This window comes from Pan troglodytes, chromosome X, assembly GCF_028858775.2.
Source record: "Pan troglodytes isolate AG18354 chromosome X, NHGRI_mPanTro3-v2.0_pri, whole genome shotgun sequence".
NCBI classification, from domain to species: domain Eukaryota; kingdom Metazoa; phylum Chordata; class Mammalia; order Primates; family Hominidae; genus Pan; species Pan troglodytes.
In genome coordinates, this window is record NC_072421.2 from 32,932,009 (window position 1) to 32,957,822 (window position 25,814).

At 33.3% G+C, this 25,814-nt stretch overlaps 1 protein-coding gene across 14 annotated transcripts in view; it reads right to left on the reverse strand.

The window, feature by feature from the left end:
• DMD (dystrophin) overlaps nucleotides 1-25,814 on the reverse strand; it is a 2,616,526-nt gene that overhangs the window by 1,229,125 nt on the left and 1,361,587 nt on the right. For 13 of the 14 annotated variants that reach the window (XM_063804906.1, XM_063804907.1, XM_063804908.1 and 10 more), the window contains 4 exons: nucleotides 17,580-17,759; nucleotides 17,142-17,270; nucleotides 15,347-15,517; nucleotides 953-1,075 (listed from right to left, as the gene is read on the reverse strand). In XM_063804906.1, the coding sequence (XP_063660976.1) occupies nucleotides 953-1,075; nucleotides 15,347-15,517; nucleotides 17,142-17,270; nucleotides 17,580-17,759 (603 nt within the window). The remainder of the gene's footprint in view (nucleotides 1-952; nucleotides 1,076-15,346; nucleotides 15,518-17,141; nucleotides 17,271-17,579; nucleotides 17,760-25,814) is intronic. The other variant, XM_063804905.1, reaches the window with a different exon arrangement.

The window sequence follows — 25,814 nt, forward strand, 5'->3', positions numbered from 1 at the left end:
TTGGAAAGCCTCTTCTGTCTTTCCACAAGCTGAGATGGCAAGGCCACCAAACCCCATACATGGGGAGTATTGATTCAGGCAGCTCCAGGAAGTGGGAACTAAGATTGGTGGGAATAGTTCTCCTATTGCTTCACACACTTATTACTTAATATTTATATATTGTCTTCTGATGTCACTTTCAAGCATTGTCTGAGAAGGCTCTAGCACTGGTAATTGTAAAGGTTAGGAATGCCACAGAGGTGATGGCAGTGAAAGAGGGGAAAAAATTGTGAAAAGGAGGATGAAGAGAGAAAAAAAAAGTCAGTTAATAAGGATGTGATGTAAAAATATTCAAGCCAGAGAGAAATGTAGTAGATACTTTGAAATTAGTTGGGATTGAAGGAGAATATTCTGAGGTTGGGAAGAGCACACATGGTCATATTTCTTTACTCCCATGAAATAAGCAGCATGAATTTATACACATTTTAGACATATAATGTACTAACTAAACAACTATTTGGTAAAACAACTTTGTGGGAAATTGTAATAAATAATGTTCATATTATGCATTATTCTCTCTTCATTGAAATAAATGTTATACTACCAAAAACACTGCTGATACAAAATGTCAGTCATCTATGATAGTTGAGTATTTTATTAAATTTTTAGTTTACTTTATGATTCGACTCTTTTTTCCAATTACATTTTGCCCTTGATAAGTTCAAAAGTAGGTCAGGTCAAAAGAAAATTGCTGGGCTATTTATTAGAAACCGTAAGTGCTCCTATATTACCATACCATAGTAATTCAGCATTTGTAATAAAAGGTCAAGAATATTCGGCATTTATAAAATTCATTAGAATCATAAAATGTGTAATATGTGCTCTGAAAATTCAGTTGGAGACTAATCTAAGTTCTTTCCAAATATTTATTTCCACTCCTAGTTCATTCACACTTTTATCACAACCAATTTACCATATCTTTATTGAAGTCTTCCTCTTTCAGATTCACCCCCTGCTGAATTTCAGCCTCCAGTGGTTCAAGCAATTTTTGTATATCTGAGTTAAACTGCTCCAATTCCTTCAAAGGAATGGAGGCCTAAAAAAAAAGATAGTGCTAATTTAAATCAAAATTACTTTTTATTAGAAACATAAACCAAAAGAAATACATTTATTCAACCTCCTGTTGCTAAACTCATCACATGCATTATGTTTCCATATTATGTTATATGAAGGGTTTTGAAATACAACTGGAAAAGTACCTGAGGATGCAAATAAGGAGAAACATTTCACATCACCAGAGCTGAACATACATGCAAGATAGTACAATTCATCATTTGGTGATATCGACAACAGTCAATTTACAGATACATCTGAATGGGCTAATTTTTAATAATCTAAAGTCAAATTTGACCTTATTTTAAATATTCTGATATAAATACATTTGGGTAAATATGTCTCATCAGAAATTGCCTCATTCATCAAATAACAGTAACCTCAGGTAGAAATGCAGAATTGTCATCTTATCCTTAGAAAAACTACATGGCAATCTGCTCAGATGTTTTAAATGACATTTTTAGCACAGCACAATTGACAGACATGCTCTTCTAAGACAAACAATGCCATTAGCTTGCCTTAGGAACAGTTTGCTTGGTGATGCAAATAAATTCAAACGAATGAACCTAATATATTTCACATAAAGAATCTATGCTTTTCAACCTTGTAAACATCAGTTTCTTTACTTTTGCACTGATAATGACCAGTCTCAGAAAACTTTAAAATCTCTTGACTTTCTAAACAAAACCCTTGAAAAGGAGTGATAAGTGAAAAGACATGGAAAATCAAATATATATTCAAAAAAGTGGGCAAGGTTTAGTTATTAGATTAAAATTCTGTTAATAAAATACATTGATACTCTCTCAATCTTTATGCTGTATTTCTCTCCATTAAAACACTAGAACATATTTTATATGGGATAGCTTTTGAAAACCCATAGATGACATACAGAAATCTGATTTTCTTTCAGAGCTAAAACATTTTACTTTTGTAAAACCAATTCAGGAATGACCCCCGTGTCGTTTGCCAAGACGATTACATTCATCAAGTTTGGTCCCCACCTACCCTTCTCCAGTCACATTCCCAGGAAGAGGTTGAATTTTTATTAGATGGCAACTTCTGGTGAACAATACGGAGAAGTGTAGAAGAAAAACTAAATATCTAAAGGTAATAATCTGTCACTATTGAAGAAGTGAATAATCAAATGCTATTCATGATGACATGATTCTCATACGCAACATGAATAACCATGTATCTTCTAGGTACTTCTACACACCCCTGAAAGGATTTATGAGATAATTTTAAGTGACCTATTACAGTACCAGTTTTTAAATCCTAATGATCATTTGCCATTTGAAATATCATAAGTTATTTGAACCAGTATAGATTGGTAGTGGTACAAACATGCTTAAAGTTTCAATGTATGTATTATTAGCAAATACGGTACTATAAAATCATACACTGTTTAGATGATGGTAAAAGTAAAAAGATTAACAACCCTTAGAATCATAACTATACAATTATCAATTTGGTGATATTTTATGTTATTAAATGGTCGTTCACACTTGCTAATATTTCATGAAAGCAACTATGTTCTATGTGATTTTGTGAATACATAATGATAATGTTGAAAATAACTTTTATTGTGTACTTGGATGTCAGAAGAACATAGGTCTATTTGCAGTCAGATTTACCTGTTTTATTCCAACTGCTTCTTCTCTAGCTCATCTCTCCATGAATTTAACTTCTATTAATTTAAGATACAATTTTCTATGAATTTAACAATTTTTTACACCTTCCAAGTCTTCACCCTAAGCTGTTATCTGACTTTTGAATTCCCATCTAGACTCTCCAATAGCCAGCTGAATTTTCACCTGAAGTTTCACATTCCTAGTATGGAGCACATTATCTTTCCCGCAAACTGCTTACAATACTAACTTCCCTAGTTCTGTTAATGGAAGACCATTTCTCTCAGTCATTCAGGCGTAAAACGTAAGTCATGCTATTTTTGAACATCTCACTCTAATGTCTAATAAAAATCAAGTAAGTGTCAATTGACTTGCTATGATCCACTTGCTTTGTATTCCCAGAGACTCCATCGTTCCTGCTCCTTACACAAAACTAAGGCAATAAGCTTTGAACACATGTAAAATCTCCTTTCAGTCAAACCAGTTCCAGCCTGTGCCCAATGATCAGCTTACTATGTTTCAAAAACCTTTCTTTCATTATGCTATTTATTTGCTGAAGAACCTTCTGCATCTATTGAGTATAAATAGAATAAAGTCCAACCTCCAGCACAGTAGTCGAGGCTTCTCCTAATCTTGCCCCAAAGACTTGCCAGCCTTATGTAAGTGTTCCTAATATAGACCTTTTTTTGCAGGCCATTTGGTGATCTTCTGTTATGCCTCCTTCAATGACCTTAGAATATTTTTCATCTTCTAGTGAAGAACATAAACTTCTGTATGAAAATGCATAGATTGAATCTGGGCTCTACCATTTACTAGCTGAGGGAACTTAGACAAGTTATTTATCCTCATTGAACCTCAGTTTCTTTATAACATGGAGATAAGATGAATATCTACCTCACAGGGCTATTACTAAGATCAAATATGTTAGAATGGTGTCTGGTATATAATAAAAGCTTAATAAATGTTGACTATTATTGTCTCTCAAAGTTCTATGTGTCCATCCAATATAAATACATGCTCTATAAATCTTGGGTCTTATTTGTTTCCTCTCAAAATCCTAATCATCCATTGGCTCAGGTCAAGACCTTCCTCCTTTGAAATCTATGGTTTTAAAGGATAAAATACATGCTTATTGATATAATGAGTCTTTATTATACCAAGGGATTTGATGAAATCATAACATTGTAATGGTGAACATGGAGGATTTTAGATTCCAGTTTGGTAGAGTTACATAATTCTGAAGAATAAAACTACTGATTAATATAAATGCGGCAATATAGAAAGTGATATCACAGCCTTGCACTTAGTTTACAGGGTGCAGTTTTTTTTTTTTTTTAATCAGGAATTATTTGGAGACAGAAAAGGCATACCACAGATACAGTCAGTGGGGTGTGTTCCCTAGACATCCTATGGAGCTGAGTTTCTCATGTTCAACCTACAGTCATTTCCGGTACATAGTAAATATTCATAAGTAAATATTTCCTGAAAAAATGAACAAAAGACTAATAATTGAGAGCCAAAATAGACATTTCAAGGATCTTTTTTAGTGACATGGAATTTTAAATAACACAATTTCTATGTAGAAATTTCAAAAGACCTGACTGGTTAGCATTATGTGAGTATGTATATTAACTGCTGCCCAAATGCTAAGCAACATGATACCACCAGGTAAACACAAAAAAGGGGCAAGATGTAAAAAGAGCTTTGGGAGAGACTACCAAAAAATGAAGAGCTAATTATTCAGGCAAGAAAATGGAAACTTACACTTCTTTAGTTCAATGTGTAGGGTCTAGATTTTCCAATAAAAGACTACCGTGCATTTTGTTTGAAAAAATTAGGAAGATTAAGAATTTGAGTAGTTTTATTTTGTGTAGTTTCAAAGTGATTAACTAAAATCAGTGGGCAAAAATTATTTGGAGCCTAAATTTTAGGTTTATATAAGAACAACTGATGAGGACTGCAATTTTTTTAAAAACACTGATTTTAAAGTAATGCTAAATGTTTATAAGCAGAGACAAGATGAGGATGTATTCAGTCACATTTTAGGAACAAAATCCTTTTCACACAGACATTTTCTTAAAATTTTATAACCTTACAGTAAGTTCTTGTCTCTAAATTCAAGTAGAACTTTTATAATAGTGCAGCTCAATAGAAATATAATACATGCCATATATGTAATTTTAAATATTCTAGTTGCCATAGTAAAAAACAAAAAACAGATAAAATTAATTTTACTGATTTCACTGAGATGTCCAAATTATCGTATAAACTCATAATCAATACAAAAATATGAATATTTTACATTTTATATTCTCTTCAAAACCCACACATATTTTACACTTATTTATAAATCTTAACATGGAGTAGCCAAATTTCTAAAGCTCAGTGGCCACATGTGGTTCATGACCACCTTATTAGGCAGTATAGAGCTCTATTAACCATTATACTCATAACATTGTAAAGAACTAATATCTCATAATTACTTTGAATAAAATAGTAATGTTTTGTTTATAACTTGTGGTGAATTTAGATTATTCTTACGTCAGTCTTATTATCTTGTTATTATTATGTGTTCTGAGTGAAATTTTAAGGCAGTCCTCGGGGTATAGGAAAAATTACGGGAGTGGGATTGACCTGTTATTTCAGGAGTTTCTATTCTCATTTATGTGTATCTCAGCTTGTGTTGCACTGCTTTCTTACAGACAGGAATATAATATTATTTGGTTTTCAAAGATATATGCTTGTCTCTCTAAATAAATTTTCCATCCTTAAAGTTGGCAATATGTCTTATACTACTCTATTTTCCAGTGAAAACACTGCCTTTTATTTTATACAGGAAAAGGTGCTTATTATATCAATCGGTAGTTTTAGAACTACCTATATATTAATTTAATCAACCAGTGACCAATTTTATAACCAAAATAAGTTTATCAAACCAATTGTTTTAGCTATGTTATTGGCAGGATAGCACCAGCCATTTGACAGCCATATGATTAATAGTCTTTGGACACAAAGAGATGAAAAAAATTCATTGCTTTTCTTAAGAGTTCACTAGTTCAGCATTAGGCTATGCCCATTCTAAAACAGAAAACACTTTCCCACCCAATTAAAATTCTACATGTCATTCCTTGGTCTTCCCTGTCTTTGTAACTTGGAATTCTTATGCAACTTTACAAAGGAAACATGTAATAAGAAAGCGATTGTAATTTAACAGCTCATTCTTGAGTCACCAAATTTTAAAACACAAAGTATATCACGCCTGCTTTTCAATTCAGAATTATGATAAATTGTCTAAAGCAGTTGAAAGCAATGGCTGATAAATCATCTTAATTATTGGGTAAGTTACTTCTATTGACTTTAAAGGAAATAGATGACCACAAAAGAACTGGAATCACAATTAAATCACACAATGTTAGACAGTGCACACAAAATAGGTTTTAGTTATATAGAAAATAATCAAACAAAAGTTATAATATTGCATGAGGAAGTGTATACCAAGCATAGGTTTTGGACACTTTTAATTTTTTACTTACCTTTTCATTTTAAGAGCTTTAGCATGACTGCGCAGTCATACAAAATACATATAAATTAGAACACAGGGAAGTATAATAAATGGATAAATGGACACATAAAGAAGAGACAGAGAAACCGAGAAAGACAACACTTTGTTTTCCTTGATTTTTTAATGTTTCAAATTGCTTAACAACTATTAATTGTGCTGTTGGATTATTTAAGGATTAATGAAATTTAAGGCTTTGTTGAAGTTTTGGCATTAAAGCTGACTTTTATAACAAGTTAACAAAGGATAACAGACTGAAGAAAAGCAAGATCAATTACAAACTGATTCATTGTAAATTGAAAGCATTCAAAATTACTCAGATACACTTTATTAGTTTTAAAATGTAAGCTTTCCTTGGTTAAATATTACTTTGGCATGCACAGATACACTAGCATAATAATGACTGTGTTTACACAGACAGCAAGTAAACATTTGTTAATCTGGACTATGGAATCTTAATAATCATGATAAATTACCACTATATTCAAATCACACTAAACCCTAAATTGAAAATAAATAATCCAAGTGCTACAGATTGGTTTAAAATTGCTTCAAATCCATCAGTCTCCTTTTTCCATTCTGCAGCTTTGAAAATTTATTTATCATTACAATATTGATATAGAAAAATAAGAAGAATTCATGGAAACCAAGATGAAAAATTTCAAGGACAAGAAACACCCTATAGTACAGAAAAGACAGACTACTGATATGATATGAAGAGTTATTTCACATCATTCTATCTGTAGAGGAAAAGAACTTACAAAAACAAATAAGTGTATTGGAAAGATACTACATCTATGCTAGAAGAAAGGTTATTTAAAATATGGTTTATAAACTTATTTATTCTATTATTTTAAAATTATTAGAGCAAACAAAAAAATGTAAGAAATATTATTTTTTAAATTAAATAAATTAACTCCAAATAGTGACATTTCATTGGTTGCATTCTTTTGAGAATAGATAAAGTACTGGTTTACCTTTAATGCTTTGATGATAAAAATGTGAAAATGTGACTAACTTGTGAGGCTAATTAGAGGATATTACCCAGTAGATTTCAATTGATTTTGTATGGATGAGGTTAATTTCATGCTTACACATTTTAAAATTGGATGCAAAATATATTCATGGGTCAAGAATCTGCTTCCTACTGTCTACCTTTTATAAAGCTTAACTTAGAATATTTCTCGATTTCATGATTACATGACTTTTTGGAGCAGGAAATGAATTAAAAGAGGAAAACATTTAACTCTAAAATATATGGGGGAGACAGATACAAGTAAAAACATAACACTTTAAGCAATTTCGTATTTTAAACTTTCTTTTGATTTACTTAGGTTGTTTTCCAGTTGTATTTCTTCCATTCCCCCTTCCTTCTTCCATTTCTTCCTCCTTACCACCTTTTGTTCTTGTCATTTTTAATACAAAAAGTATAACGAAATCAATGTATTTGAAGTGAAATTGGGTATGTTTATACTAACACACAGTAGACCAACAACAACTATTTGATGACATAAATAGAGGCAGTAAACTATGCTGAGTCAGTGTATTGAAGTGGACAAAGCAATGGACTGAGATCTAGTATTTGCTAACCAGACTGTCTAACTGTGAGGACTTGGTCAACTCACTGACACTCTCCCAACCTCCTATAAATATCTGAAAGTCTCTGGTCCAAAGCAAAATTGCTTTTCATCTACTGACACTGATCAGGGGACTAATTTTCCTTTATCAAAGGAGAACAATCAAGATTCACCAAATAGCTTTAATTATTTCAAATGTTATGCTAACAAGACCCAGATAGTTTTATCAAATGACACTGCTCACCAAACTCAATTACACATCTACTTTAAAAATATTTTACATGGTTACCGAAGGGATTTATTAGCGATGTTTCAATGGACTTAACCTTGTTATAGGGATAACCAATTACACATGTGGAAAAAATAGGCTAACATAAGAATTATGTTGTTAGGTTCATATTTTTCTGATTCATTTTAGTAAAATAAAATTTGCAGATATTATACAGTTTGACTAGTGATCTGTTACTATTACCTGAAGATATTAGTTGTAAATATTACATATTTAATGCTCTACAAATTATGCAATATTTACAAGTCTTCATCTCAGTTTTCATCTGTTTTTTATAGAAAATTTTACCAAAAATGAATATTTATATACCTACAATGTACCTACAAAAATTAAAAAAATTAAAATTAAAAGAATATATATATATAGCAAGAATACTGTTCCAATTAAGAAACAATATTATTTTCCATCATAGGTGTTAAGTTATAATATGATCAGAAAGAGACTGCAAAATATCAATGTATTTGCATTGATAAATCTGACTACAGAAAATTAAGCTTTAATTAAAAATTTTCAATCCAATACATCTTCATTGGACCTTCTAGATCACATTTATAAAATGCATCATTTATTTCCCACCGAAGTTTAGGAGAGCCAAAATAATTAAATCACTGCTTAATTATTTTCCACACATAGAACCATATTTTAAGACAGATTAGGCCCAATCATGTGTTTCTTTTTCTTATATATTCTACATTACATGGGAAGGTCACTGACTCTCTCACAGCCTGCTATAAACTTGTGAAAGTCTCTTATCCAAAGAATGATTACTTTTATATCTTCTGACACTGATTGGAAGTAAAAAAAAAAAAAACTTGGTAATTTACAATTATTGCAGCAATCAAACAATGAATATTTAAGTATTTGATGCCCGATTGTCCAAATTTCATATTAAAGTTGTAATACATATATATAGAAACTGCTACATGAATTTTAGTAGCAATTTTCAAGGCCTATATGGAAATTAAAGAACATATGCCAGATATATCCTGTAGCAAATAAGTCTTAGTAAAGGATCAAAGTCAGAGAAAATAATTTCACTTTTTTCTGGTTAGTATCAATTTCAGAATAAATAATTTAACATTTCAGCTCCTTAGAACAGTGAAGTATATCTAAATCTCTAGAAAAATACAATCTAAGCAAATGTTATGTAGAAATTACATAATATTTTGTAAAAAGTAAAATAATTGCCTTTATTAATAGGACACACCTAAAGTTTGTTTAGTCAAAATTATTTTGCAGCTAAGTATTACAACAACAATAAAAATATAACTTTATGCATATTTTATTATTGAAATTTTTTTTAATTTTTATTTTTGAGATGGAATCTCACTCTGTCGCCCAGGCTGGGGTGCAGTGGCGCGATCTCGGCTCACTGCAAACTCCGCCTCCCGGGTTCAAACAATTTCCCTCCTCAGCCTCCCAAGTAGCTGGGATTACAGGCGCCCACCACCATGCCCAGCTAATTTTTGTATTTTTAGTAGAGAGGGGGTTTTGCCATGTTGGCCAGGTTGATCTTCAACTCCTGGCTTCAGGTGATCTCCCTGCCTCAGCCTCCCAAAGTGTTGGGATTACAGGCGTGAGCCACCGCACCAGGCCTATTATTGGAATTTATATGCAGACTTTCCTAGTCAATCAGAGTTAAATTTGGAGTCATTTTTGAATTCATCATCTTCTTGGGTCCTTGTACGTAATGACTTAACACTAGGCTACCTCTAAATATCTCTAGAGCAGCAGTTCTCTAAGCGTGGTCCCTAGACCTTCAGCATCAATCTGACCTAGAAAAATGTTAGAAATGCAAACTCTTGTGCTCCACTCCAGACCTAGTGAGTCAGAAGCTCTGAGTGTGGGGCCCAGCACACTGGTTTTAACAATTCACTCAAGTGCATACAAAAGATTTACTGATCTAGACTGAAACTTCCTTTCCACTCCCATAGCTATCCCTTTTTTTGAGGTCATCAGTGTAACTCATCTAGACTACTGCAATAGCTCCCGAACTTCATGTCATTATTCAGTGGAATTCTCCTCACAACTATCATTGGACTAATTTCTCAACAGTGCATACACAAACACAAACACACACACACACACACACACACACACACACACACACACACAGAGCACATCAAGAACTCTTCATTGCATACTGAATTAAGCATGAATGATTAGTCTGGCTGTCCATGACCTCTTCACACTGTGTCTAGCCATAATCTTCAGCCTTATCATCCACAACTAAGTTTTATCTTCCATGCCCTCTACTCTGAAAACTAAAGGAACTCATTCTTCATTGAACACACTGTATGGTCCTAAGCTTTCTCATATGTTTATGCTGAATTGTTACCTCCTCTGTGTTGCTGGAGTGACTGATAAACTCACTTACCATGCACTCACTCTCAATCTAGTATCCATGAACACATCTTCCCCTACCATCAAACAGTAAGATCCTTGAATCCATCGTATTTTACCTAGCAATAGATCCCCCTCACTACCAAACACTGTTATCAGAAAATAATATATGGTTGGTGAGAATTCATCCTGATTAATCCCTTTTCTCAAGTCTTCACTCATTAGTGCTTTTAGATATACCTCAACTAGCATCACTCCCAAATTGCTGACTCCCCTTCTCCAACTTGGCTTCTAGAGGGATGGAGAGGGGTAGAACTGTCATAATTAATATGAATAAATAATCACTTTATTTTTGTCTTCCCATGCCCCTTCCTATACTTCTGTCTCCTATCACCTTATTTTCCCGATGGTATCCACTTTGCCCTCAGCCATGCCACTATACTCGGATGCCCTAAAACAGAGACAGTTGAGACAAGGAGTCTCTCCTCATTGATTCTATCAATTTACTCAGGGTTCTAATATTATCTCTGATTGACTGTTGTAATTCTGATCCTCTCCATTAAAACTGCCATTTCCTCACATTGATTTCACATAGATTAGGAAAAAATACGCTTTTTTCAAAGTCATTGGATACTCTTAGGTAACCTCAATAAAATGGGAAAAGGCACCATTTTTATGTATTTTAAGGGGCGTATGTGGGACAAACATAACTCCCTAGTAGTTCTTAAATTCATCCACTTGATTATCTTTAAGGCTGGTCTTTGTCATGAAAATAGCAAAGACACGATTTTCTGACTCCAGTCGATTACAGCAGAGACCACAGAAAATCAGCAATTCTTTCAGTTTTTTCCATCAGTTTTTGTCTCAACCCCCTAAATTTGGCCATTCAAGTGTAATATACATAATGATGGAAATACCTATTGATATTAATTATTTTTAACCATTTCATATCTATAACTGATTAATACATTTTAAATGCATGTTTTTACATATATTACATAATTTGATCCTCATTACAATCTTTAGATTAAAATAAAACAGGCATCATCTCCCTTATTTTGTAGCTAGAAATGAGGCTCTGAGAGGTAAAGAGGCATACCCAAAATCACTAAGTAGTAATGTGCTCAGCTAGTACTCAAAGCAGGTCTTGTGTCTTGAAGTTAAGGACTTTTTGCTCTCACCATACTGCTCCTTGCTGAGGCCAAAATTAACATTACAGAGAGCTGCACTTGGACAGTCAAGTCCTCAGCCATTCTGAACTGAGGATCCCTTTACTCACTGCTTTCTGGGCTTCGGAATTTCTTGTCATGAACAGTCCTGGCAGGACACATGGGAGTACCCCACTTTGTATTCTTCACCAAATAGTAACTCTAGACACCAGTGAATTTTCAGCATAAGTTATTTCTCTATTCAAGGGCCCTTTAGAGTTATGTTCTAAAGGCTATACTGAAATTAGTGATTACAATGAGTCTATGACCTACCCGTGTTCAATTCCAATCTACTTTTTTTTTATCACCATAGTTTTTTTTTCCCCAGGTTACTCTTCCATGAAACTTAGACATAGACTCAACCATAGAAAAGCCATATTCTAACCTAATATTATCCTGTATAACCCCTACTATAAAGAAACCTGATTTTGAGATCAAAGGCTACCCCCTAAAACCTCCAGCACTTCCGTACTCCAAAGCAAACACACACAAGACATTAAATGTTTTCAATTTCTTATTGTAATGAACAAAAGATTACTGAATAGCCAAATTTTAGAACGAGCAGGGATTTATGAACTAATCTAATTTAGAAATTTCAAACCATGTTCTATGAGCATAATTTATACTTCCTGAATTCAATCATAGGAAGGAGAAAGATAAAATGGCAGATATTTCCCCCATCTAGTAACTCTATTATTTTCCAATTTATTAATTTTATTTTAAATAATATGATTTTAATATTAAATATTATTTAAATTTAATACTTTATTTTAAATAATAATATTTTGGGCAGGATAGGTTTTCTTTTAAAAATTGTTAGTCTATTTTAACTTCCTCATCTTACAAACAATGAAATGGATATGCAGAGAAATCACATATTCTGGCTACTACTGAACAAGTTAGGACTAAATCTCAATCTTCTAAATCTACTGTTTTCTCTGCTGAGATTACCTTCTAAATCTATTGTTCTCTCTGCCGAGATCATCTCACCATTATTTGAACATCCCCATGAAGATGAATTAGTGTTAAACCTATTTTATGATTATACTAAGTATTCATTTCTGTTTGTAAACATGTATTTCTTAAGCAAGGATCTTTATACCCTTGTATCTTCTCACCACAATCTCTAACACAATGGAAGCTCAATCCCATTAGCTGATGCAATGAATATATAAGCAAAGTGTCAGATATGCTTTATTTCTGTGTTTTTCATTTCATCGTGATAATAGAGCATAATTATCTCTTCAGAGCCCTAAAATGGGGTCATTGTTACACTCAGTTGCCTTTACTAATTTAGAGAAAAACAAATACTTTGAAAAGCAAACGTGATTATTTTATTAATTAACATATAATTGAAAATTTGGGGCCAGGCACAGTGGTTCACGCTTGTAATCCCAGCACTTTGAGAGGCCGAGGCAGGAGGATCACTTGAGGTCAGGAGTTCCAGACCAGCCTGGCCAACATGGTGAAACCCCGTCTCTGCCAAAATACAAAAATTAGCCAGGTGTCACGGCGCCCGCCCGTAATCCCAGCTACTTGGGAGGCTGAGGCAGGAGAATCTCTTGATTCCAGGAGGCAGAGGTTGCAGTGAGCTGAGGTTATGCCACAGCACTCCAGCCTGGGCAACAGAGAGAGTCTCCACCACACACACACAAAAATAATAATAATAATAATAATAATAATAATAATAAATGAATATTCATTGGAAATTTCTTATGCCTTATGTTGCTAGGGAAAATGAAAGAAGTACGTAGAGTGGATCACTTTATGCATGATTTCCAGAAGTATACTTACAAATTCATGCAGAATGTGAAATGAAAACTCACAAACTTGTCTTGGTCACAAACTTGTATTGGCTGGGTCTGTCACATCTGTGGTGGAGAGCAAATTCTACCCATTTTTTAATATCTGTGAATCACAATCTTGTAACACAATTTATCCAAAGATAATACCTTATTTTCTCTTAAATATTCTATAGCTTAGTGATTTATTAAAATGTGCATCTGTTTGTGTCTATATCTTAGTAATGAAGTAGTAGCATTTTTAAAGGATTGAGATAAATCTCCATTCATTGTCTTGTTATTACATAAGCCATTGATAACTTTAGAAGTAAAAACAATTGTCTTTGTAAGTAACAATACATTCTTTCAAAACGTTAATCAATTTTAAGAGCCTGTCACATTTTTGCAGGTAATAATGACTGACTCAAATATATATATTTGTGACAGTTAACTACTTAGTTCTCTCATGCTGTCTCTCTCCATATGTAGAGAATACAGCCTTTTAAAAGTCAACTATATAAGGTCTCTATGTATGGAGAGAGAGAGTACAAGAGAACTAAGTAGTTAATGATTAAAAATAACTTGCAATGAATTAAGGTAAACTAACAACTTTTTTAATTTGGGAAGGTGAATTTTGAAGGGTAACTGTGTCTCATGCATACAAGCTAAACTATTTAGAATTTATCATGTCACATTTCACTTATTTTGAATACCACTTTAAATATGTACTTTTATATAACATGATGAGACGCTGTAATGCCTTAGAAAGTGCAGCAATTGTGAAACCATGCTATTACTGGTTGCTTATGTCTATCAAAATATTTTTTGAAAATGTTCTTCTATTTTTCCAGGAATCAATACTTACCTGACGTACTGCATCATATTTTCTCATAAATACTCCAATGTTTTTTCATTTCAGATTATTTCTAACAATTATCTATATACCTAAATACATATATTGATTTTATATACATTTTTATGTTTGAAAGCATATCATATATATTGAAATTTATCAAACTACAGTATATAAATTTCTAGGTAATTACTTGCATTCCAAATCTTCCCAAAGAGTTGAAATTCTATAACACTATATTTATACATTTTTGCAAACTACTTATTAAATAAGACTTTCTCTTCATCAAATCATACACAAATATAAAGTCTATCATGCAAAAGTTCCATATTCCCTGGTTCTTCTTAAACAGTAATATAAATAGGCATATAAAATTACAAAAATTAGGATATGTAAGCTTTGCAATGATTTGTTTTCATGGCTTGATCATTTCATTATAGCCTAATGAATTTTGTCACAGTGTCTACAACTAGCAAAAGCAAGTTAAATAAACACACTTGCACAACCAGTAAAGAGGTATAAACACCCTAGATCGTGCAGAAGACGTACAAGGCCTCATTTTGGATATTTGATCCACATTACATACAAGCAATATTGTATCAGTAGTGCTTTTGGCAAAATTTATCGGTAGTGCTTTCTGTTGATGGATGACTTGTGTGCTTTTGGTTTTATTTATTTATTTTTTTGGCCTTCAGCATGCTATTTGTTATTTTTTTCTGTAGGTGACCCCTGAAAGTACGTATGTAAATTGCAGCATAGAATGCAGTCCTAGAATATCTGTGGCAGAAAAAGATGAGAGAGAAAGAGAGACAGAGAGACAGAGAGAGACAGAGACGGGGAGGAGTGGCGTTTCTCTCCCATTATAATCAGTGGTAAAATTTCCTTAAATACATTTTGGCATTCATTTTCCTTTTGAAAACCTTGCTGTGGGGTCTACTTGCCCCTTTCAGAGTACTGCGCAACCTTCGCAAGAGATCATTTAGCACTAGTTTCCACCTTGGAGTAGATCTTCCTACCTTTCCAGTCTTAATTCTGTGTGAAATGGCTGCAAATCGATGGTTGAGCTCTGAGATTTGGGGCTCTACTAATTTCCTGCAGTGGTCACCGCGGTTTGCCATCAAGTTTGCTGCTTGGTCACGTGTAGAGTCCACCTTTGGGCGTATGTCATTCAGTTCTGCCTTTAAACGCTATATTCCACGAGCAAGAGATAGGACTTGAAGTTAGTAATTAATGAAGGTCAAGATAGAAATAGAGAGCCAAACAGAGCGAGTGAGCAAGTGAGCGAGAGAGTGAGAAAGAGAGAGAGAGAGAAAGTAAGAAAATGAGAGCAAGCACATGCAGAAAATAGAAAGGGAGATAAAACCACAACTTCCATAAAACAGGACTAAAATGAAAATGCGTGTGATTTCAGAAAAATAGATCACCGTCCTTAAGTTTGATGCATGTCTATTTAAAATGTTTACTTAGTCCGAGGAAGGACAGGGATGTTTTCCCAACTATGTTGTTGCAACTATCATAATATATTCTATTTAGTCTTATTTTATTATATCGTTACTGAATTTAATAGTTGTGGAATGAACTAAGTATGTGCTCAGGAGGGCAGGTAGCTGAAGAACACTTTTCTATTCCTTCCTAGCACTTTCAAGTTCCTCTTTATTACACTGAGTGTCATAAGAAAAAAAGTGATTTTCTGACACATACGAATTTTGTGTCACATACAGAGGTACTGAGGAAAGTTCTTCCTGACCTGCCGGGTCACAGAGGTTGAAGTTAAATAACTCAGACCCTATTATTCAAAAAGCTTTGAAGGAAATTCACCATAAGATGACATCTCTGACTATACATCAAGGGATAATGAAGAGCACAATACAGATCCACATCAAAATAAGCTTCAGACAATGGCATAAATGTGTTTTGGGGATAGCCTGGAATGAATTTATACTTTTTCATTAAAGGTATATTTTAATCTATGGAAAATATCAGAGGCATAAAATAAATTGCATGGAAAGAAACATAATTTTTGAGTTTTCTTTAAATAGTAAACAACTAATCAATAAATTTATCAAACATTTCAGCAAAACAAAATAAAAAATGTGTATTGAAAAGAGAGCTGTTAAAATTCAACTCTACCTATTTAATTGGGAAAGGAGACATCATCAAATAGAAACAATGTAGTGTCTATAAGGTGTATTTGCGTATTACACCTCTCATACCCTTTTATCGGAATCATTTTTTAAAGAAAAGATTAAGTTCCCCTTGAAAAAGAAGACAGGGCATCCTAACAGTCAGTTTTGAGACTAAAAGAAAGAACCCAAAGCCTAGTTTACATGTAGTTAAAAATGAAAACCTCAGTTTTACATAACCCCAACATTAAGACTAATTACCAAGATTTGGATATGGCATAGGCAAAAAAAATCAGCTGATTGCATTTCAGGTGTTCATTCAGATGGGCTAAATGAATGATAGTGTCAGATTGTTCTTTGTGTTAGACACAAGAATGTAGTACCACCATTGACAAAGGCAGAAATTTGCAATATGATTTCAAAATAAATCTTGGAATCTCTTTCTGAACGGAGTTTACATTGGGTATAATTAACTGAGTGATGGATTTGAACAGAAAGTCAGATTACAGAACTCTTCAAAATCATTCATTTCCATTCAAAGGGAGAAGGAAGGAAAAAGAGAAAGACAAAGGAAGGAAGAAAGGATTGTTTTACTCTTATTAAGACGTCCTTAGTATCTTTTAGGACAAAGATGATTGAAGTAACTGGTGTACAATTTGGACATTACTTTTCATATTTTATTTGCTACCTTAAGCACATCTTCTTTTTGCTGGGGTTTCTTTTTCTCTGATTCATCCAAAAGTGTGTCAGCCTGAATGATCCACTTTGTGATGTGGTCCACATTCTGGTCAAAAGTTTCCATGTGTTTCTGGTATTCCTTAATTTTATAGAGACATACCATGGCATTATTGGTTAGACAATATTCTTAAAGAATTTTTCCTATGTTCTAAAATGTTTAAAAGACAACAGTAAAGTTTCATTGAGATTAGTTTTAAGTGGTATTTTCATATAGAATATTGCATAAATATAAAGAAAAATATATTAAAATATTGTTATAGATATTGAATTAAGAGCCAGCATATATTTGGAACTCAGAAATTTTCAAACACAGAATTGTTACTGGTCACTTATGTATCTTTTTCTTGTGACAGAGAAGGGTGTAAAAGCTTCTAGCCTTTTCTCTTACCAACAAAAGATTTAACCACTCTTCTGCTCGGGAGGTGACAGCTATCCAGTTACTATTCAGAAGACTGAGTTTATCTTCCACCAACGTCTCCTTCTTGCCCAAAACTGTTTTCAAGGCCTCTCCTACCTCTGTGATACTCTTCAGGTGCACCTTCTGTTTCTCAATCTCTTTTTGAGTAGCCTGTGAAAAGGAGAGCATTGACCTTCAAGTAATATCTTGTAGTCTTAAGATTTAATGCTTATGAAATGGCTTTCTGTACGGTTACTATGATTTTGCAAGGTTTTAAACCTGTAACTATGTATTAATGAATTATGAAAACCATACCATATATATTGAAGCTTCATTGTTGGGTAACTATGAACATGTATATGTACATAAGCATAATTCATGTCTTATTTTTCATTATAAATATTTAATAAACATACATATCGTTCAACTAAATATATTTGTATTTATTTAATTTATACATGTAGTGGCTAAAGGCAGATATTTGAAAACCCATCCACTAATAAGAAACTGCCCTTAGAAAATTCTACAGTATGGTGCTACTGTATTTCTGCAGCAGGGATTTTTTAGCCTTTTAGTGCCATGGATCTTTTTGGCATTTGTTGAAGCTTAAAAACCCTTTCTCATAATAATGCTTTTAAATGCATAAAACAAAATACACAGGATTTTAAATGAAAACAATTATACTGAAATACAATGTGCAACACATTTTTTAAATATTTGTGATATAGTAATACATGTTTTATTTCCTAATATGTTAATTAACAAGATCTAGCATCAGGTCTTTAGGATAATTTCAATGTAGTGATGACGAGCATAACTGGTATTTTTAAGTATGTACAATGTCTGGAACATGTTACAAAGTATCTGTCATTTCTATTAGTGACAAAGTCATGGGTATCTCTATTGCTGGAGTTTGTTGCTCACATTTTAACTGAAAAAAAAAATGCTTACTTTTGGTTTTAATTGAATACAAATAAAGATAAAGTTTTCCCCCAATCCAAGTTCACAGACCTTAATTCTATCCACATACCCTAGACTAAAATCTCCTAAGAGAATACCACTATTTCCTAAGAGGTGATTTATAAAACATGAAAACAATCACATTTAACATGAAAAAATATAGAGAGTAGTGATGGAAAAAGTGATCTTATACAAATGTTTACTACCTGCCCTGCATAAAGCCTCTTTCCTGGTACATGGCATGGCTGACAATGTGGCCACTCGGCATTCCACTGCGTCTGTGCCTGGTTCTTTCCCTGCCTGTCTAGTTAGCCAGCTGTGGGACATTCACAGAGAGCTGAGCCAGAGCCCAACAGACCCTTTTTCTCCTTTCTCAATAAGGTTAACAGATACAGAGACTGTGATTGGCACTCGAGTTGAAAAGCTATTTGCGAGTGGAGCTGATGTCTTAATCACAGAAAGCCAAAGCAAAACAAAATCATTGAGAAACAGCAATAACAGGAAGGTGGAGAAAGTCCAGCTACAAATAATCAATCAATAAACACACAAGGAGCAGCTCTGTAATGCCAGCCTACATCTAATTTCTTAAGAAAAAAATTACAGTACAAGAGTAAGAAATTAGGTATAGGCTGGCCTCATAGAGTCACTCTCAACATGTCTTTTCTATCTTTATAATATACCTAAGTAGTCCTGTGGCTGTCTTTCTGCCACGCCATCAGGTCCTGGTCCACTCGAAATCACTTCTCATACTTTTTGTTTTGGTTTTGCCTTTGGCATCAGATAAACAGGAGAAATAAATGAGGAAACAATGTATAAAAATTTTTATGCAAGACAAAAACACTGTTTCTTCAATTCTAAGATATTGTTTTATGTCACATTTTTTCAATAAAAACATGCCTGAAATTAAGGTACTTAATGCCAGATGAACTCGACAGCTATCATGCATGGGGTTCTTCATATGTAGGTGCTATTTGTTGCACACAGGTGAGCTTAGCAATTCATAAAAGCAATTTCTTCATTTATCAATCGTAGGTGTTGACTGAGCTCCTATTATATGCCAGTTACTACTGTAGCAGAATCATATGTAATTCTCCTCAATATATTTTGGGAGATTATTAGAAGTCTCTCATTTGGGTAGATACAGACCCTTTAGAGCTTAACTTCAGAGTAGACATAGACTAGATTTTATCCCTTTTAATACTTTGACTTCACCCTTTTGTAGTATACAACCTCTACAACCACAGATGTTAGCCATTGTTACTAGGCTCTGTGGGATAAAATGGTAGAGAAGTCCCCATCCTTCAAAAACTTATATCCAAGTATGAGTTTGTCAAAGAGATGGACATATACGCAAATGAGAATTATCAACTTTCTATATTCCAGTCTAGTGGCATCTCGCTGTAGTTGATTTATTCACAAAGGTAACACTTCACAAAGTTGAAGCTTAATTTATATTTGGATTACTAATTATCTGTTAATAAGTCTTCATAAAGATGACACTATATTTTAGCATCAATGTAAAAAGTTATTGTGTACATAGATTTTGTTTCATACATGACAAGCAATGCAATTAAAGGCAATGGAATTTTCCAAAACTCAGAAGAGATCAGAAAAGTTTTGAACTTAGGGGATAATGTTGCAGGTAGTTCCTGGCTCACAGAAACCATTATGTGTCAACATCTGGTCAAATTCCTCCAGCTAATTTAAATAACGTCCAGTGATGTTCAGTTGATGGGAACAAAATAGGAAATGTGGACTAATTTCTAGTGCCTTCTTAAGTTCCACAAAATTATAAATTAAAACTAAAAGATGTTCAATTTATCACCATTATCAACTTGTATTTGAAAAAAGCAGTGATATGATGGTGGTTTATAACTGCTAATGGTCAAAAGTGATTCACAGGAAAATTTACACTCTGTAAAAAAAAGAGACCTAGAGTTAAACTTTTATGTATGCTATTCAACAATAAGGAACCAGTATTCAATCATTTGTATATGTGCTGTTTTGGGGTAGGAAAAAATATTGTGTTAATTTAGTAGGCCTTAAATTTTTCCCTCATATGTGTTTTTAATCAAAGATATGACTTAAGAAATAAGACTTAAATAAGACTTAGCCTTTAAATACTATGCTGAGCTTGCTTTCTGGAGATCTCAAATATTAATTGACCAATGTATATCAGGTGCCTAATATCCAGTCTGTACTGTGCTATTCACCGCCAGAGATGAGGAATGAGGTAATCTTTGCAAACCTCACTCTAATCATGCCTACAGTGTAGCTGCAGAGGAAAGCTTAAATGCAATAAATCAATTTGATATCATACTAGAAAAAAATCACATTTTTTTTGGAAACAGATGAGCCATGGCTGGAATAAGCATGAATGACTGCAAGGGAAAGGTGACACTTGAAGGTGGAGTGTGCATGGGATGGTTTGGATTGACTAAAGACAAAGTACGAAGCAACGAGAAGGTATGAAAGTTAGAATAAAAGGCTGCCATAGAGGAACAGGGAATCCTTACTGTAAACTAAAAGAATACATTTGATGAGGTTGTTGACGAACCATTTTCTCTGGCTCTAATAGTTTCCCACAACACAAGAATGTCTGCATCTTCAGATGTATTGAGAACCAACCTAGAGCTATTGCCTTGGCCATTCTCTTTATACCTGTACTCATTCCTCTCAAAGGGAGCTCCTTATTTATAGGGTTGGCGAGATGGAAAGAAACAGCTGAAAAGATATGGCATTTCCTCCTTTTCAAAAGCATCCGATTCTCAGCATACATGCCTTCTTCTGCCTTGTGAGGTGAGAAGTGGAGAGGGTTCTAGAAGATCTACTCTTCTGAAGGACCAAGTTCAAATTCAATGACTAAATTCACTAAACTATAACTCAGACACTTTAGGTTTTTCAGTCATGTAGTAATGTGATTGCTGCTAGGATCGATTTTAGGGCTGAAGAAAAAGCAAGATTGTGTACACTCAGTTTTAACTTGACCTATGACATGATTGTAAGTCCACCTTCAGGAGATTCAAGAGAAGTTGAACGCAAACTATATACTTGGCACTAAGGGTTTTTATGATAGAGGGGAAAATATCTGACATAAGTAAAATCCGATTAAACTATAAATTGTCACAATGTCTAACATATTATTTATTTTCCATATGTTACTTTGTAACATTTGATAGCTCCAGTATAAATAGTCCAAATACTAAGCACTAAATTCCATGATTTCAAACAAATTTGCTGTCTACTTCTTAGCCATAATTTGTAAATGCTACTCTAATTTCCTTATTATAAAAGAATGAGTATAATGAGTTAATTTATTCCAGTGAAGTCATGCCCCATGTTGATGGGAAGGATGAAGAATACATTCTGATTCATTCCCCATATCTACAAGTTTAATTGCTTGTAGAAATTTAAAAAGGCATGTTAGGTTCAGGGTTCAGCTATCGGCTCACTTCACTGATACAGTAGCAAGATGGAAAAACCTTCTCCATTGGTCTCTGCTGATTATACCATCAGCATTTTTCATTATTTTTATTTAATGGTAGAACGGTAAAAATTATTGGAAAAATCATCTGGTCCTATAGGAACACCTTTACAAAAATTTCCCTTCAGGGGTAAAGAAATGTAGCTCAATTAACCTCTATTCTCTCCTCCACCCATTTCGTATTTTCACAAGTTGTCCAATACCTTACACAGATTTTCTTGGAATTTCTCAGGGACTTATATTCTTAAGATAACTTCTCTGTCTGATCTATTATTTCCACCCCCTCTTTTTAAACAAATTTTATTATCTTAAGAGTCTCCTGTTCTCTAGAGACTATCTTCAATCAGCACCACATTTATTTACCTACGTACCTTAACATCATTTCCTAATAGATTCCTCCCTTCACTAGGACTCAATTAAATTCGGACTTATTTTAGCTATTCCTTTCTCTTACTCATGTTCCCTGTAATATGAATAAAAGGCTAACTAAAGCATCCATTAAAGGCATCTTGAGAGGTCCCCCTACCCAGGTGAATTCTGCACTTAGTATTTGCAAATATTATACCATTTCTGATCACAGAGAAAAGGAGAGAGTTCTTTCACCTTTTAGCTACGTAACATATTCAAGGAAAGAAAAGGAATACATTGCCATATTACTGCAATTCTAAGATGTGCATTTGTCACATTTTAAGGATTCGGAAATTGAGATGTAACATACAATTTAGGTTTACCTTGAAAGTGGTAGTTTTTTTTTTTAAATTCTCAGCAGCTGTAATCATATCAGTGGTGCATCACACAATCTAACATGTCTTAAACATGAGGAAATGAGACGCTAATTACTTTTTCAGCCTCCAAAATTACTCTATCATGGCTAGAGGTTTAGGACATGTTTTACTATTAGGCTAATGTGACAGAATAATATAATCATAAATTCAAAAAGAACATAAAGCATTAAATAGTGGATTCTATAGCAATGTGTATTGACTTTTTAATAATACTGTATTGTTTATTAAAGAAGAATTTCATGAAAACAGAATGAACCGAACAGAAATAACAGCTCTAACTATAATGACAGTGAATAGTGACTCCAATGGCATGTGACAGATGTTCTATTTTCTAAGTAACAGCTGCTTGATGCATTCATTGCACCAAGTTAATGATCTGCTAGTGTTATTTCACTTCACGGATAAATTACTGTGCTCACTTAAAAAAAAAGATACGTAATTTTTCAGGGGAATGAGAGTATAACAGACTTTAGAGTAAGTAATAGTTCTTATATTTTTATAGCTAAGAGGAATGATGAGTTGAGGCAGTTATCCAGATAATCTAGGACCAGAAACCAGATCTCTTTAAACTGTGAAATCTTACTGTTATAAAAAACATATATACAAGACATGGTTGACTGAGCTGAATTTAGGCTCTCGTCAGACAGCTTGAAATTCACGGATCTTGTATCACATTATCTAGTGATTCTCAGTTTTGCTGAATAAGAGAGCTAGTTACAGTTAGAACAATTAAATCATAATCTCTGGAAGTGGGCCGCAAACATTGATATACTTTTCAAGTTTCTCGGGTGATTTTGATGTGCAACCAATGTTGAAAACCACAGGCAAACAGAAAGATGCATTCTGAGTTTTTATTGAGTGATAGTCATTAAATTCTAAGAGTGAACTGAAAGCCAAAGGATAATTGAGCAACCAATGACTGTTCTTCCTGATGTTAAATATTATAAAACTTTGTTTCCAAAATAAACGTGAAAAACACAGTAACTTGTTAAACAAGTGGCTATTTAGACATAGATTATTCTGCATTTAACACCTTGAGTTAAATTTATTAATACCATTTGTGTGTGTGTGTGTGTGTGTGTGTGTGTGTGTGTGTGTGTGTTCCTCTCAGGCAACTCTTGGCATACTAAGACTACTGTTAATAAAACAGGCGGTCGGATGAACATACTATAGGAGACCAAATTTTTTTTCCAGAAAATCGTATTCTACCATTTGAACTTTCAGATGACACCATGGATATTTAGGGGTTTAATGGAACTAAATTATTTAACTGAGTTGGAATTTTTGATGCTTAAAACAAAATTAGAAATAAAATATTAGTGATTAAATCAGAAAATCATATAGATTAGACTTTGTCAAAGCTTGTATTTCCCAAACATAATGATCTTCAGGGAAGTAAACCTCTGATTAATCACATACATATTTACTTTCCTATGGTTATGTTTTCGTGCTCAATTCATATGCTAAACAATATTGGCCAGTAATGGGATGTTCAGATTGATTTACTTACACTCAATTAATCAGAGTGATATTAAGATACTAACAAACAACATTTGAAATCTAAAATCACAACAGTGGGGACAGACTACAGACTGTAATAGGTGATAGATACACACGGGTTTTCATTTTATTATTTTAATGAGGACTTATATTTTCTGCACTTGAAATTTAGCCATGGTTTGTTTCATGCTTATTGTGAATGAGTAGCTTTTTGTTATTTTAAGCTTAGATTACTTTAAAATTACTAGAAAATAAGACTTCCTATGATAATTTGGTATAGTGGAAAAAACTGTTGAAATCAGGCATAGTATTACAGTTTTGCTACGTACCAGGACTTGTATTTGTTCATCTATAAAACGGGAACATTTGATCAGGTGATTATTTATGTTTGTTATAAAACTTGTACAATTTTAAATGTAAATCAGCATTTTTCTCTTCTCTCAAGAACTGCTTTGTCATTATAATTTGCAAATCTTAATTTGCAAGTTACGTTTAAACAGATATTTCATGAGTATGTCCTATGTGTCAGGCAATATCTTATGTACATGGGAAATATCAGAGACCAAAACACACATTTTCCCTGTCCTTTTGCTGAATGAATTATTATTGCCTATATAACAGTCCAAGAGAGTAGGGGTTATCATGAAAGCTCAAGGAACTTGTGCAGTTCCAGTATTCAAACTCTTCAGGTGCTAGTAATCTCCTGTAGATTGCCTTGCCATTTCCTTCCATCATCTCTATTCTACAGCTATCAGTGTTTCTCACCTCAGCCTAGAAAATTCCATTAACAGAAAAGGAAAAGTATCTGAACATTTATGTGGTGATAAATATCACTGTGATGGCTGCCTCGTGGCATTGCTGTTGTCTGGACCATGCAGCTAGCTAGGATTGATCCATATTTTTAAAAACTTAACATTAATTTTACCCTCTTTAATACTACTCTGATTGAAGGTTGAATTTAAAAATACAGTGAAAGGGCTATGTCGCTGTAGGAAGTTGCAATTAGCATTAATAATTTAAATTGTCAATTTTCATCATCAATCTTTTATCTCATTTGTTAATATTCTCAAATGGCTTTCCTCCTGTCATTTTAATTTAAAAATTTTTCTTTACCTTTTAAACAATTTGGCATACTTTTAAAATATATTCTTTTTTGTCTGTAACTATAATTTGGAAACATGGTCACAGGGTAAGGGGACACAGGACAGTTTCCTTACCTGCAGCTGTCCCTTCAGTTAATCAACCCTGACCACATCCTAACTACTTCTGGAAGTTCTCCCATTATTTCTCTGTGGGATCATTAAGAATTAGAATACCTAAGACATTCTTGAGTTCGTAATTCTCTTCAAGTAGATAGTATCTTCAAACATCTTAAATTGTGTCACGCACCACCCAGTATCTTTTGGAAGGGCTATGCATTCTAGTATCTATGGTTTGGAATATGTTACTATTTAATTTTGAGCAGGAAGAAAACTTAGATGAATCATTCTATTTAGG